This window comes from Oryctolagus cuniculus, chromosome 8, assembly GCF_051225735.1.
Source record: "Oryctolagus cuniculus isolate XC-2025 breed Fujian yellow rabbit chromosome 8, ASM5122573v1, whole genome shotgun sequence".
Lineage (NCBI taxonomy): Eukaryota > Metazoa > Chordata > Mammalia > Lagomorpha > Leporidae > Oryctolagus > Oryctolagus cuniculus.
In genome coordinates this window covers 40,423,834-40,439,849 of record NC_142874.1, presented here as the reverse complement: position 1 = coordinate 40,439,849, position 16,016 = coordinate 40,423,834, and the positions used below count along the sequence as shown (strand labels likewise).

Genomic DNA, 16,016 nt, shown 5'->3' with positions numbered 1-16,016 from the left:
TCAATGAAAGTCTTCCTTGAGAAAGTCCCAGCCTTCTTGGTGGGGATGTCATGGCGACTCATTTATAGGCATCTACTCGCCCTGGAGCCACTGAACTCATGCTTGGGTCCCACAATGACTAGTCTCCAAGCTGCCACAACTCAACAAGCACAGCTTTGGGGTCACGTTGAGTGTGTCCCAAGAGACAGAAAGGGGCAGTCTGTCTTGTGCTGCTGCAAATCGCCTCAAAGCCCACACTGTGCCAGAAGTCTTCATGGGGCAGTGTAGCTCCTGTTAAGCCATGGTGGTACCTGGAAGGTGCTCAGCAGACGGGCCAGAGGGAGCTCAGGGGATGCCTAGAAGATTGACAGGCAAGCTTGGCTGAGAAGGGGCATCTGGAAGCTCCTGGGCAGCTGGTGGGGCCCAGAAGCCATCCAGGGTTTGCAGTTACTGCATGAGTAGGTGAGCCAGTCATGCATGTTGAGTAGCAGCCGTCAGTGGTGTAACTACACGTGTTCTAGGAACCTGAGAGGTCTACATAGGAAGAATGTATCCTGTGTGTGCACTCGTGTGTGTATGGGTGTCCTGTGTATTTCATTATTTTATTGATAGGTGCTTAGGTTTCTTTTTTCAATTGTAATATATAAGGAACATATTAGTATTGGCCATAGCTTTTATCATGTTTACTGATTTATTTATTTATTAGAAAGGTAGAGTGACAGAGATAGGAGGGTGGACGGAGAGGGCGTGAGGAGGGGGGGAGGGATTGAACCGCAGACTATCTGGGTCACCTACGTAGGTGTCAAGGACCCAAGTCCTGGGGCCATCTTCTGATCCATTCCCTGGTGTATTAGCAAGGAGCTAGATTGGAAGTGGAGCGACTGGGGCTCAAACCAGCACTCCAGTGTAAGCACCACTTAACCCACTGTACCGCAGTGCCAATCCCTGATGCTTTCTTTAAGATAAATCCTTTCAATGAAATTTGTTAGATCAAAGGATAGCCTCATTTTCAGATCTTTGACACATACCATGTTTTTGCTTTCAAAAAATTTGTTGAAGTTTACTCTCCCATTAGCAGTGAGGAACTTGCCTATCTCCCTAAATATACTCCATCATTGTATGCAATGAAAAAATATCGCCCAATCTGACATGTAGAAATATATGTATGTACCCTTTTTACGAGTTGGATTTTTTCCTGTGTTTCTCTCTGTGGTTTTCTGTAAGCTTCCGTACTTGTCTTCTGCCTATTTTTCTCAGGATATCAGTGTTGTTCACACTGATTGGAAAAATTTCTTTTCATTTTATGTGTATCAGCCTTTTATATTTATTCCTCTTTCATCTCCAACTTTTCCTGCTCCTCTGCATTGGATTTATAATTTGCTAATGTGGAGACATTTCAAACTGTACTCTCTTTTTCTTTGTTGTTTTTTGAATCTTCCATCCCTGGATGAAAACGTCAGTTAAGTACTTGGAATCAAATCAAGTTGGAACCTCAGACTAAACCACATGCCAAAATTAATTCCAGCTAGAATAAAAAAAAATTAAATATAAAAAGAGCCATAAAAATTCAGTTTGCCATAAACAGGGATTTGTGGGTCCCTCTCACTGTCTGGTTTGTGGCTGTTAACAGAGAACTCATGGTGGGAGGGTGATTTCACACGTGCAGGTCCTTCTTGACCAGGTCGCAGTAGACTGGGCGCCTGCAGTCCGCCGCCGATGCACACTGGCCTAGTGCCCCAGGGAAAGCTCTCTAAATACTTTGCAGCCGTCAGTAACTTTTGCCTTGCTAGCAGTGGTGAAAAAGTCTCTGTGATTTCCGCCTTGGCCTCCATGCACAGGGCGAGCTTGAAGTTTGGCCGGATCCAAGGAGCAGTCTCCTCTCTTAGGGCTCTCCCTGCCTGCCTTGCAGCGGGCCCCGGCCTTCCACCCGGCTCCCCGTGAACTCAGCAAGCCATGGTGCCTGCTGCGGTCGGTTCACCTTCTGTTGAAGCTGTGGCCTATTGGAAGAGGGGCTTCTCCGGTCCCTTCAGATGCTTGCGAAGCTGTTATTCTGCAGTGATGGTTTGAGGATCGGCAGATGGAAGGCCCTCTAGCTGCCGGGATCCCTCTTATTTGTAATAAGGAACAAATCCTGCTTTCTCTCACAAGAGCTTTTCCTGCAATGCTTTTATAGATCCTGCTTGATTTCAGAAAAGGTTCTAGGTTATTTGGATGGGTTCTCATTTTTCATTTTGGAGAATGTGCAATTAAATTCAGCTTTCCGTTTTCTTCATTTTTATTTTATTTTTTTATTTTTTGACAGGTAGAGTGGACAGTGAGAGAGAGAGACAGAGAGAAAGGTCTTCCTTTGCCATTGGTTCACCCTCCAATGGCCGCCATGGCTGGTGCGCTGCAGCCGGCGCACCGTGCTGATCCGAAGACAGGAGCCAGGTACTTATCCTGGTCTCCCATTGGGGTGCAGGGCCCAAGCACTTAGGCCATCCTCCACTGCACTCCCCGGCCACAGCAGAGAGCTGGCCTGGAAGAGGGGCAACCGGGACAGAATCCGGCGCCCCGACTGGGACTAGAACCCCGGGGTGCCGGCGACACAGGTGGAGGATTAGCCTAGTGAGCTGCGGCGCCGGCTATAAATTCAGCTTTCCATTTTTTAAAGCTTACTTATTAGAATGCATTTACGTCCTTGACAAGCTGACATGCATTCTTTAGGGCTGCCTCCTGTTAGTTGTAAACACCTGTTTTCATTCTGTGTAAGAATTATGCTAAACTATAGCTTAAGGTACGGTAAGCTTTCTGTAGTAGTAGGGGCACAATTGCTTACGTTGTGGTGTCTCCTGAGTACTAGATGACTGTGGTAGGACCACAGCCACATTGCTCGCAAGTATTCTGGGCAATGACTGGGAGTCTGGGGGAAGGGGAGACTGGTATCCACAGAGCAGGTCATCCTACCCACTTGATATTGAACTCCTCTGCTAAGACCACCCACCGCTGAATTTTTGCCCATTTCCAGAAGTCTTTCCACATACTTCTTCCCCAGATCTCAGTTTTATCAATTTTCTTTTTTAAATGAATTAATTTTTTTGAGAGAATTACGGAGAAGGGGGGGGGGGAGAGACTATCTGCTGGTTCACTCCGCAAATGGCTGCAATGGCTAGGGCTGAGTCAGGCCGAAGTCAGGAGCCAGGAACTTCATCTAGGTCTCCCACATGGGTGCAGGGACCCAAGGACTTGGGCCATCTTCCACTGCTTTCCCAGGCATGTTAGCAGGGAACTGAATTGGAAGTGGAGCAGCTGGGACTTGAACCAGTTTCCATATGAGATGCCAGTACTGCAGATGGTGGCTTTACCTCCTACGCCACAGCACTGGCCCTAACCAATTTTCTAAAAGTGTTCTTTCTAAGTTCCTTACCATCTAACCCGACCATTGGCTACATCCCATGACACTTCTCCTTTCAAGCAGAATGAAAAACCGGATGCACAGTTGGAAGTTCTGCCCATGGGGAGCGTTTCCCTTCACTACTGTCCTTCCCAGATGCTCCAGAAAGGGGCTGTGGTTTGGCTACCATCCACTTTAGATGGCGCCTGTGTGTCTGCAGAACCACCGGTGGACCAGAGCCTCCTGTTCTTCTCAGGTGGTCGTAGGCATGGATGTGGAGCGAGGATATAATCTAGCCTGAGTCAGGGCGATAGGTATTTGGGTGACTTCCTCACATAACTTACTATGCCTTCAGAGCTGTTTTGAGCCTACACTCACATATACCACTTCCATTGATAATTAAGTGCTGGTGTACAACCACCTTACAGCTGGGGAGGTCAGTTCATGATGGCCATGGTAACGTGATTGGTTCTCATTGGTTATATTAGTTATCATTGGTTAAGTGGACAATCACTGTTAAGCTCAGTAGCAAGCCAAAAGCTGTTTCTCTCAAGGAGAGTAGTTTCTGTAGAGGGTGGCAGAACTCTGCTCACAAGTCCCGAGGGCCTGTGCCATGGCTTACCCATAGGGGCCTGCCAAAGGCTCCCAACACCGTCTCTAATGCTTCCAGCACTTCAAGCAGTGTTGGATGTGCTGGATCCCATGCCCCAAGTGTACAGCAGTGCGTAACCTTCTCCTGTTTTGGGCCCCACTCAAAACTGAGCAGCTTTTTGGGTCACTCAATAGATAGAATGGAGTAGCAGCACACCCACCTAGAGACTATGCTACCTCCAAAATCCAAAGAAGCCCACAAAGCATTGTACCTGTGTTTTGGTTGTAGAAGGAACAGATGTTACAGTCCCCCTTAACCCTACACAGGCTATCCTGACCTGCCCTGCACCATTGGACCCCTTGAAACTTCACTCAAGTGGAAGACTCCTGATTTTTTTTTTTTTTGCTTTGCTTGATTTGTCTCCCATTCTCCAACATACAAATGCCTGACCAGCAAGTCTAGAGTAGTTGCTAGTGCCAGCAACTTTTCATGTAGTGTTTACATCAGTGTCTGGCACAGAGTAAGTGTGGAAAAAGTGTTGTCATTTCCAGGGATTGATGGAAAAAGCTTGATGTGGTCATGTCTCATTTGTAGAAGCACAGTCCAACAAGAATTCCCAGGTACCTGAGATCCTTCCATATTTCAAAGTGGCCGAGGCAAATCTCATTCAAGTCCACTGTCCCTTCCCTGTTCTTTGATTCCCAGAACTTTGGAAGACTGGAACATTCTTGCCCCAGAAGAATTGTCTCTTCCATGCTGTGTTCCCTTCCCCACCCTCTCTGTCTTTGGATCCTCAGAGCCTCTGCATTGGTGCCCAGTATAAACTCCCCCAACTAGGTCTGCTTCGTCTTCTGTCTTCAGCCAAACAGGAGTGGTTCCACTTTGCTTTCCTCTTGAAGAGCCATTGGCATGGTTTCCTTCCCCGTTCTGTAGTTGAAGAAGGGATGGGTACGGCCTTCTCTTTGTAAGGGAGAGAGGGTGAAAGGGAAGGCTGTTCATCATTTTCCTATAGTTTACAAATGCTGTGAGTGGGCTGATAAAAAAAAAGACGCAAATGATGACAAAACCAAAGGCAAACAAATGGCGCCGTAAGGGAACTTTTCAGCATTGCCAATTGTTTAATAGGCTGAAATCTGAAGATTCCATTTGTTATTATTTTAACATAAAAGCCTCTTTATGCAATTCTCACCTCTTACTTGTGGGTGAAAGGCTTAAGAGAAAATAAAGGTTAATTAAAAGCAAATTTATGCATTTCTTTTACTTGTTAATTATCTGTAGAGTGGAGATATGGAAAAAATTAGGATTCATTTAGAAAAAGACAATTCAGTTATCTTTTATATTCAGGATATAATTTAATAACCTTCAGACATGAATGGTGATATTTAAATAACATCCATATCAAGAACAGTCTTTCAGTTTCAAGGATGTTTAAATGACTAATTTTCTTTTGTATAAAATGATCCTCATTCCCCACCAGGGTGTGAGGCAGTAGGAACAGTTAGTCAGAGACACCATTTAAAAACATTAATTAGTTAACTGCTTTTGTTTATTTGAAAGGCAGAGAGACAGTGAAAGAGCACTGGAGAGACAGACAAACACAGAGAACTCTCATCTGCAGGTTCACTCTCCAAATGACCCCAACAGCCAGAGGTAGGCCATGCTGAAGTCAGGAGCCAGGACCTCCATCCTGGTCTTCCGTGGGGATCAGAGGAACCCAAGCACTTGAGTCTTCATCTGCTGCCTCTCAGGGTGTGCATTAACAGGAAGCTGGAACTGGGAGTGGTGCCAGGAGGAGACACCATCTTTTAAATCTAGTTGTGTTTTTGATGTTACTCATCACCACTAGGATATATCCTTGAGAGTGTGTCATATAAGCACGCGGTAATAAGCACACTATGAACACAATTTTTCCCATGGAGTCTACAATCCTGTGAGGAGGCACACATGCGCCATCCAGCCACACAGAAGCAGTTAAGTTTAGGTTCAGTACCGCTGCAGAGAATGGCGAATGGCAGTGCATGAGCTGAGAGTGGGGGACAGAGAGTACTGGCAAGTCTTACTTAGAGAACATTGTTTGTATCACGTCTCAGCCTTTTGGCTAAGATCAAGTATTGGCGAGTATTATTTGTGGAGCTGGAATTCAAGGGATGAGTAGAAATTCATATGGCAGAAGAATTAAAAGGGCTGACTCAGGCAGAGGGAACATGGACAGTTTCTGTGAAAGCCAGGAAAGAAACCCTGTGTGGCTGGGGCAGAGAGAGCAGGGGCCAGTATTCAGGGTCTTGTCTTTAACATAAGTGGATATTGCTGTGTTTTAAGCAAGGCAGTCACAGAATCTCTCTTGGAGGTCAAGGGCAAGAATTGTATCTGGGAAACAGGTTTGCTCCTGCACTAATCAGGTGAGAAATAATGCAGCTGGAATGTGGGTGGTGGTGAGTCATGAAGAGGACTGGATACATCTGAGAGATTATTAAGAGGAGCTAAGTGAGTGGTGAGGGTTGCATGTTGAGTGTGAGGGGAAGGCTCCTGGGCTACTTATTTGTGCAAGTGGGGTTGCATCAGATGTTCCAATAAAATAGGAGAGGTCTTCAAAATGTTCATGGAAGATTCATATTATGGGAAAACTATTCATGACTTTCAAAAAGTTTTCGGACCAAAGTAAACTTTGAATTCCACATTTCCGTGGACTTTTCAAAGCCCCCTCTGAGTCTAGAGATAGAAAACAGCAAGCAAGGCAAGAGTTTGCAGATGTAAACGAAGCCATGGGCTCGCCTCAGAGTGCCCAGGGAGAGAGGAGAACCTGCGCAATGGCTGGGCAGCAGGAGGAAGGATGAGCTGGCAGAGCACGGCGGAGCTGTTGCCTGGAGGGGACTAGAAGAGCTGAGGGAAGAGCAAGAGCGACCAAGTAGCAGGGAGGGAGTCCGCGGCAGAGGCTGAGGACAAGGCGAGCAATTTGAACACTGAATGCTGTGCAGTGAGTCGTGAGAACTGAGACAGTACTGAGGTCATTTGAAGAGTGAGTGGTGAGGAGATAAAGTCAACAAATACAGACGATTCTTTGGGGAATTTTGTCTGCTGGACAAAAGACAGGTAGCATCGAGGGAGTGCTGTCTAAGGTATGTCTTATGATTGGAGGTCGTCAGCCGCGTTCAGACTGTTTTGAAAATATTTTCTCCTTGGTTATGATTTGCTTATTCATCTATTTCCATTCATACAAAACAGTATGTAAGAAGGTAGGATGCCTTTCACGTCACTGACCGCCAGATAATCATTTTAACTCTCCAGTAAAGGCAGTACTGTATCAGAGCTACGACTGAATGTTGTTGGTAGGGCAGACTTGAGAATACCTCATGGTAGAAAGCTTCCAAGTTAGGGACCAGGGCTGTGGTGCAGTGGGTTATGCTGCCACCTGCAATGTGAACCTGGGAAAGCAGCGGACGGTGACCCAAATGCTTGGGCCCCAGCCACCTTCATGGGAGATGCAGCCAGTCCTGACTGTTGCAGCCATTTAGAGACTGAACCAGCAGGCAGATGACCTCTGTCTCCCCTCCTTTCTCTGCAACTCTGCCTAATAAATAAATAAATACATCTTTTTTTAAAGCTTCCAGGTTATTTTTCCTCAATTTTCAATGTCATAGCAAAACACAGTTTGAAATTCAGCATGAAGAATTGAAATCTATTGGAAAATGATTTTTCAAGTCAGAAAAACAATAGATATGTTCTTTTAATGATTTGTAATTGAAATTTTTGTTAATATTATGGCAGATGTACATGTAGTTTGGAGGAATAACACAGAGAGATCCTGGGTACCATTTATTCAGTTTCCCTCGAGGCTAACTAACATTTTGCAAAAACTGTAGTACAGTATCAACCAGGATATTAATATTGATATAATCCACTTGTTTAGATTTTCCTGGTTTTACTTATTCCTGTACTTATTGTGTATATATGTATAGGGGGTATGTGAACATTTTTTGTTCTATACTATTTTATCACAGGTGTTGGTTTGCATATCCAGTACCACAGAGAAAACCTTTTTTGAATAGAGAAAAAATTAACTTTCTAGTTCAGAGTAGTTGATAGTAAATTACATCATCCCTCTTTATCCACGGTGGGTTGGTTCCAGGATCCCCAAGGACACCAAAACCCACAGATGCTCAAGTCCATATGTGAAGTGGCACATAAAACCTATGCACATCTAACTGCGTACTTGAAGTCCTGTGGAACTCACGGACGCTGCAGAGCCAACAGCAGCAGTGACTAGGGCAAGGAGGAAACACAGCGATTCATTTGCTTCCTTTCACGACGCAGTAATTTGCTTTGTGTTGGGAATCTGATCGTTTCAAATGTCTCGGGGATAGCATGGTAGCTCCCTTTGTGTATCTGAAGTGTGGATATTGTAGGCAGGTGGCCCGACTCAGGCTCCAGCTCTGCCCGTGACTCTCTGTGGGACCCCAGGCAGGCTGCTTTACCTCTTTCTGACTCCATTGTCTCATCTGTAAAGTGGAGACAGCAGGATCCATCTCCCAAAGTTGTCTTTGGGATTACATAGTAGGCTATGTGAGAACTATTGTCATTTTTTATTTGGAATTAATTCATTTAAGATCATAGTATCTGGCAGTGGAAATCCCAGAAACAGATTCTGGGACTTAGATTCTTCCCAGTGGATAAAGCAAGACCTTCTCTTGATAGCAGGCCTGTGGTGACTTCAGTGTAACTTTTGGTCTGAATCTAAACATGTTGCTGTACATTTCACTCTCATAGATATATGGGCTCTGTTAAAATTCTTCAATTTCAGAGCCACGATAAAAGCTTTAAAGATAACCTCTTCCACCTCCAAAAATTTAACATGCGCTGTTATGGATTAGGCTTATAACTCTTCCCTATGTCCTGAAAAATCACATTGATTTATCAAGAGCTGGCATCACATCCCTAACATAGGCTTGTTGGGTTCATTATTGAAAAGAAGGTGAAATGCTTTTCCTGACAGGAAAATGTAGATGATATTACAAAAATAATTCCCCAAGGAATATTCTCATCTTCGATAAATTCAGTAATGAAACTCTTCTCCAGGCTGTAGCTAAGAGATTTGGGAGTCATTTTTCAGGGATGGATGAAAGCATTCTTATAATTAGGATTCTGTAATCAGTTTTTGTTCTACTTAAAGGACATGAGCAGGCTCAGCCAGAGGGCAGGAGACCGATGCTTTTTTTGCAAGAGGAGGTGACTTACAACAACCAACGCTTCGAGAATGTGCTAGGCAGTGCTGGGAGGAGCATGAACAATGAATTATACATGAAAAAAACCAGCTGCTCATTTGGTTGCCGAAGTGACTTGGGAAATTGCCTCCTACTCCAGATGCCATAGAAATAGAGTTCCTGTTTACGTTGGGCTGGTTTCCCAAGAGCATGATAACGAGATTCACGCATTAATTAATTCAGCAACTGTTTGTTAATCAAGGCAATTCTAGGTTCTAGATTCTTTTCAAGGCCCTGGAAATAACAGAGTGAACCAAAATCCCTGTCTTCAGGGAGCCGTTCTAGTAGGGGAGAAGGGTAATAAGGACGAAACAAATAACACATGGAATGTAGTCCCAGGTGCTGTGAGTAGAGTTAACGCAGGATGGGAAGAGGGAGTGACAGCTGTTGCTCTACCAGATAAGGTGGTCAGGAAAGGTTTCTCTGGAGAGGTAGCATTTGGTCTGAACGCAGAAGACACAGCACGTGCGAACACCCTGAGGCTGGCAGGGCTACAAGGAGGCCAAGTGTGGCTGCAGCTGAATGAAGCATGAATGGTAAGTGCAGAAGAGAAGAGTTTGGTGAGATGGAGGCAGTCGAGAAGCAACTGAAGTAGGTCCTGTCTGTAGACCATAGCAGGCGCTTTGCCTTTCATTCTGAGGATGAAGGGGAGAGAGCAGAGGCTTTGAAAGCCAGCAAAGTGACATGATTGGGTTTCGGGTTTGTTTGTTTTTGTTTTTTTTTGACAGGCAGAGTTAGTGAGAGAGAGACAGAGAGAAAGGTCATCCTTCTATTGGTTCACCCCCTAAATGGCCGCTATGGCTGGCGCGCTGTGCCGATCTGAAGCCAGGAGCCAGGTGCTTCCTCCTGGTCTCCCATGCAGGTGCAGGGCCCAAGCACTTGGGCCATCCTCCACTGCACTCCCGGGCCACAGCAGAGAGCTGGACTGGAAGAGGAGCAACCGGGACAGAACCGGTGCCCTGACCGGGACTAGAACTTGGAGTACTGGCACCGCAGGCATAGGATTAGCCTGGTGAGCCACGGTGCCAGCCGGCAGGTGGTCCTTTTGAAAACAAAACCCAGCCAGGCCGGCGCCGCGGCTCACTAGGCTAATCATCCGCCTAGCGGCGCCGGCACACCGGGTTCTAGTCCCAGTTGGGGCGCCGGATTCTGTCCCGGTTGCCCCTCTTCCAGGCCAGCTCTCTGCTGTGGCCAGGGAGTGCAGTGGAGGATGGCCCAAGTGCTTGGGCCCTGCACCCCATGGGAGACCAGGAGAAGCACCTGGCTCCTGGCTCCTACCATCAGATCAGCGCGGTGCGCCGGCCGCAGTGTGCCAGCTGCGGCGGCCATTGGAGGGTGAACCAACGGCAAAGGAAGACCTTTCTCTCTGTCTCTCTCTCTGTCCACTCTGCCTGTCAAAAACAAACAAACAAACAAAAACAAAAGGACCACCTGCCACTGTGTGGAGAGATGATGTGGCCACGTGGTGGCGGTGACGATAGGGAGCGATTCCAAGCAGGAGAATCATTAGAAGGCTGTTGGAATAATGTGGACGCAAGCTGGCAGGGGCTCAGCACGGGGCAGTAGCAGTGGAGAAGGAAGTGTGGAGAAGACTGAAGTCTAAGGATGTATTCTGAATGTGGGGAGGATGAAATCTGCTGTTGGATTGGACAGGGGTTTTGCCAGAAAGGGACTCTCTAAGGGTTTTGGCCTGCATAAATGGAAGAGCAGGGCACTTAATGAAGGGACCCAGGGGGACAGGTTCAGGGGAAGGAGTCAGGAACGCATCTGGGAGATGTCAGTTTTGAGATCCCTGCAGAATATCCCAGGGAGGCGACAATGGCTCTGCAATTCTGAAATCCGGGGAGGAGACTGGAGCTGGAGAGTCTGAGGTCATTAGCTGGCAGCTGAGTTTAAAACCAGTTGTTATTGACCTCATGTCCTCTGTGTTGAGTGCAAAGAGAGAGGAGGTCCATGGGCTAAGCCCTTAGTGAGTCCTCCTGGGGCTTGGGCCATGATCTTGATGTTGAAACCTCCCAAAATCAAAATCCCTGAAGTCTAAAATTCCAAAGGAACAAAATTTCAAAAACAGAATTCTGAAGAAGATAAGCTTAAAAATCCTTTAAAAAACATTTTTTTACTTTTTTTTTTTTTTTTTTTTTGACAGGCAGAGTGGACAGTGAGAGAGACAGAGAGAAAGGTCTTCCTTTGCCGTTGGTTCACCCTCCAATGGCCGCTGCGGCCAGCGCACTGTGGCCGGCGCACTGCGCTGATCCGATGGCAGGAGCCAGGTACTTCTCCTGGTCTCCCATGGGGTGCAGGGCCCAAGCACTTGGGCCATCCTCCACTGCACTCCCTGGCCACAGCAGAGGGCTGGCCTGGAAGAGGGGTAACTGGGACAGAATCCGGCGCCCCGACCAGGACTAGAACCTAGTGTGCTGGCGCCGCAAGGCAGAGGATTAGCCTAGTGAGCCGCCGCGCCGTCCACATTTGTTTACATTTAAAAGGAGGTTTTGAGTGGCCAGAGCTGTGGCACAGGGGGTTACCACCCTGGCCTGAAGCGCCGGAATCCCATATGGGCGCTGGTTTGAGACCTGGCTGCTCCACTTCCGACCCAGCTCTCTGCTGTGGCCTGGGAAAGCAGTAGAAGATGGCCCAAGTTCATGAGCCCCTGCACCCACATGGGAAACCCGGAAGAAGCACCTGGCTCCTGGCCGTGGGTCGGCACAGCTGCGGCCATTGCGGCCAATTGGGGAGTGAACCATTGATGGAAGATGTCTCTCTCTCTCTCTCTCTCTCTCTCTCTCTCAGTGTGTGTGTGTAACTCTGACTTTCAAATAAATAAATCTTAAAAAAGGGAAGGTTTTGAGAAAGATAAAAACACAACAGAACCCTCCATAGGCCAGTTTATATAGTAAACCAGGTAATAGTAACATATTTGTAGCTACAAATGTTAAGTGCTAGGGTGTGCTAACAACTGCACAGGCTTAACAGTTAGGAAAAGGTGAACAAGTGAGAGATCGAAATACATCTCACTGCCATTGGGAATCGTGTGTACCCCAGCTTTCTAACCACACTCAGGTGAAGTACTGTGATCGACGGACTGGGTCTTTTGATGAGATTGGTTCCAAGCAGCGATGGCTCACCACAGTCACCGAGGAGCTGAAATCTGGAGGAATTTTGTCTTGTGCAAATATGAAGGTATAAAGAGCACATCTCTCTCTTTACGAGGGAGTTGTAGCAGTTGTATGTACCTGTGCAGTGCATGTACACAGTGTCAACATTGTGATAATGCACTTGCTTTTATTTTTCCTAGACTAAAAAATGTATTCTTTTTAATCTTTGAAGTGTATCTGTGAACTATATTGAATCTGTTCTTTGTATTGATATTACATTAACATGGGAAAAAGTATCAAGCAGTGTACTTTGAAAGAGTCAAATTTGCAAAAAAAAAAAAAATGCATTGAATGAGTTAGAACTAAAAGTGTTTCCATGGTTTATACAGCCAGTAGTGGAAATGATGGGAAGTCGAGATGCATAGCATAGTGAACACTAAAAAGTAATGCCAACCTTTTTAAAAGTTGGGGGGGGGGGACTAAAAAACAAACAAATAAACAAACAAAAAAACAAGATAAAGAGAAAAGCCAAACCAACCAAATAAATAAGAACTAAGAGAAAGAGTCAACAAATGAAAAAGTGTATTGCAAGAACAGATTATAAGTGATTGCACGGAGGTAACCCATAAAAACCTGGTCGGCTTTCAGGGGTCTTTATTTTGAATCTGGCCTCACAATGAACAGTTGATCTGTTCCTTTCGGGATGTGTCTCCCTTTGGAGAATAAGTGACTCATTTTCTACATGGAGCTGCTCACTTTGGAATTGTTCCATGCTTCTCTGTACATGGACGTGAGCCTACCCTATGAAGTTTTCCCATCTGCAGTGCTGTGTTTCCTTGTTGTTTAAGGCATGCAGGAATCCCTCCACACACACTCATGGGCAGACCACAGATTTGGGGAAAACAATATTGGTGATGAGGTAGCACCACCACTCCGCGTCTTCTTATCCTGCCATGCACATAATTATTCGCAAACCACTCAGTGACTCTGCTGGCTTCTCCCGGCAATGGGGCTTTGATTTATTAAAAGTTTCTGGAATTTTTCATCAGCTGGAAGGCACATCAATGCAGGCAAATGACGCATTTCTAAACTGAAGTTTTCATCATTCCTGTATTGTGTGGCAAATCCCTTCCCCCAAAATTCTGCTTGCCACTCCTCTTTTATAACCACCCCCACCCCATGGGACTTGCGGGTTTGGGGCTGTGTCTTTGAGCATTATGATTGACACCATCCATCTGGAGACACAGAGAATAAGCAGGGAGACTGAGAAGGAGCAGCTGGGCAAGGAGGGGAAACCCAGGAGCGTGCTGGATCCTGGAAGGAAAGAATTGAAATGTTTCAAGGAGTAAGAGATCAGTTCCATCAAATGAGCTGGGTAAAGATGAGGGCTAAGAATTGGCCATTAGCAGTGACCAGCCCATTGGTGATCTTGACAGGCAGTTTCAATGCAGTAGTATATAAAGGGAGAAGCAGACTATGCACACATCATCCAGGGAGTTTTGCTCTATAGGACAGGAATTGTCAGGTAGCTGGCAGGAAGTGTGAGCTCAGTGGAGCTTTTTTCCCCCTTTATTTTGAGGACTAATTGCAGGTTCATATACTGAAGAATCGATCCTGAGCAAAGCGACAGTTTATGATGCCTAAGGCATGGAATAATTGTAGGAGCAGGGTCCTGGAATAGAGAGCTGGGATGGGTCCCCGGGCCTCTGAGAAAGGCCCTGTCCACCCATTACCAGAGGAAGGATATAGTGTGTGTGGGTGTGTGTGCAGAAGGGCTGGGGATTTGCATATGGATAAATATGGAAGATCTCTGATTTTTTTTTTTATGTATCATGGAAATAAGGGAAATGAGATTGAGGTCATCAGCAAGTACAGGTGGTGGAGGGAATGAGGCCTTTTACAGACAGACATTCGGCAGTGGGTCCGTGAGAATGGGAATGCTGGTTCAGCAGAGAGAGATTTGGACCGCTAGGCATCTCAGATGGCTACGTAAGTCCGTGGTATTAGGTTTGAAGGGAGATGACCCTATGTAACTGGAAAAATCTGTAACAGGTCAAGAGTTGAGTTTAACTGACTTTGGAGAAATGGACTTAAGGGATTGGGCTAGAGGTGACTTTAGCAGTGGACCATGGAATCTAAGTGTTGTAAAGAGGGAAATGAGGGTATGAGGGGGTGGTGGTGGTGGTTGTTGTAGATTGGTGGAGTAGATACTGAAGTAGGTGGGCTGGGAAGAAGGGAGGTGGTGATCAGACAAAGGGATCATTGAAGCTGAGATGTTTGTAGGTGGTGCATCTGTTGGCAGTCACAGTGTCAGGATAGGAGCAAGTGTGCCTGACCATGGCTGGGATAGGATCTCTGGGTGTGAAGAAGACATTGACACTGGTGTTGGACAAGTCACCCATGCAGTAAAGGCCCTGATCTATCGGATTAGTGACCAAGGGGAAGGTAGGGAGCCAGTGTGGGTGGATTCGTGAATGTGGCAGAGAACTGTGACAAGGAAGGGTAACTTGTGTATTTGATCATACATACCTAAAGGGGGACTATAGGTTTGAAGAAGGAGGAATGAAACATGGCCTGGGATCAGTCCACCAGCTCTAGGAGTATTGATTGGGTGGGGGGCAACAGCAGTTCCACAAGAAGCTGTCAAAGTAAGGTGCGTCTTGGTATTGAGATTGAGTGCATTCCGTTTGTCACGTACACCCAGAAACTGAAGGGAACGGAGAAGAATGTGAAAACATGGGATTTTTGTGACGGTAGACCTAGATTGTTCAAAGTACAGGGGAAGGGTTTGGAGGACCCAGGAAGGGTATGTTTTGAGCCTGTCAGGATGGACAGAGCAGTATGAGGTATGGGAATGTAGGGATTGAGGCTCTTCCTCATGGGGACTGTGGTCAGTGCTGTCCTGAAGGCCATACAGACAACCCGATAATTGTAGTCTCCTCCTAGGGTCATTTAGGCTACGTTCCAAGGCATCATGAGATAGGAAAGAGAAATGGTGGTCTGCCTGGAAGCGTGTGTAGCTCTGGGTGCCGGCTCTCAGCTTTGGTCATCAGCAATAATAAGGCTGAGAGATCTCCCGGATGAAGATGATATAATCACATACGAAGGAGAGAATGCAGGTGGTTTATTTGATGGGGATGCAAAGGAGACGTTGGTTAAGCAGGAAATACAATTCACTCACTCTTACCCAGTGGTTACCGATTACCAGCTGTAGAAGATATAAAACAAAACAAGACTCAGCCCTGCCCAATAATGCATGAGAATGTTATTCAGATGCAACCTGTTATGGCCTTATCTATGTCCTTGCCACAGCCCTCAAACCAAAAGAGCTCATGGGTCATACATAGATATTTTTGCCTATTAATAAATAAATAGCTTTTTAAATAAAACAATGCTTTATAAACACATAAATAGAAAAAAAAGCCTAATAAAGATTGACAGTGCTTTCAGCACAAATAAATTAAGAAGTTTTAGGCAAACTGAATTGCACTAACCCTGATTGAGTTGTGTTATGGTTTTTCTTAATTTGGAAGAATGATTTTCTGCTACAGAATGAACTTTCAAAATAAAAATAGGAACGAACATTTGTGAAAAGCTTTTACTCATGGCCAGTAATCATTGCAGAAAGTCGAGAGTGTTAACAATTTCCAGTTTGCTTCTATTTTATGTCAAATGTTTTGCACACTGTGGGATTTTGAAAGTGGGCATTACACATACTT

At 45.9% G+C, this 16,016-nt stretch overlaps 1 protein-coding gene across 1 annotated transcript in view; it reads left to right on the top strand.

Moving 5' to 3' along the window:
- The first annotated feature begins 9,608 nt into the window (after positions 1–9,608).
- DCHS2 (dachsous cadherin-related 2) overlaps positions 9,609–16,016 on the top strand; it is a 237,902-nt gene continuing 231,494 nt past the window's right edge. Inside the window, exon 1 of the mRNA XM_089302325.1 lies at positions 9,609–9,738. Coding sequence (XP_089158451.1) covers positions 9,736–9,738 — 3 coding nt within the window. The 5' untranslated portion in view covers positions 9,609–9,735. The remainder of the gene's footprint in view (positions 9,739–16,016) is intronic.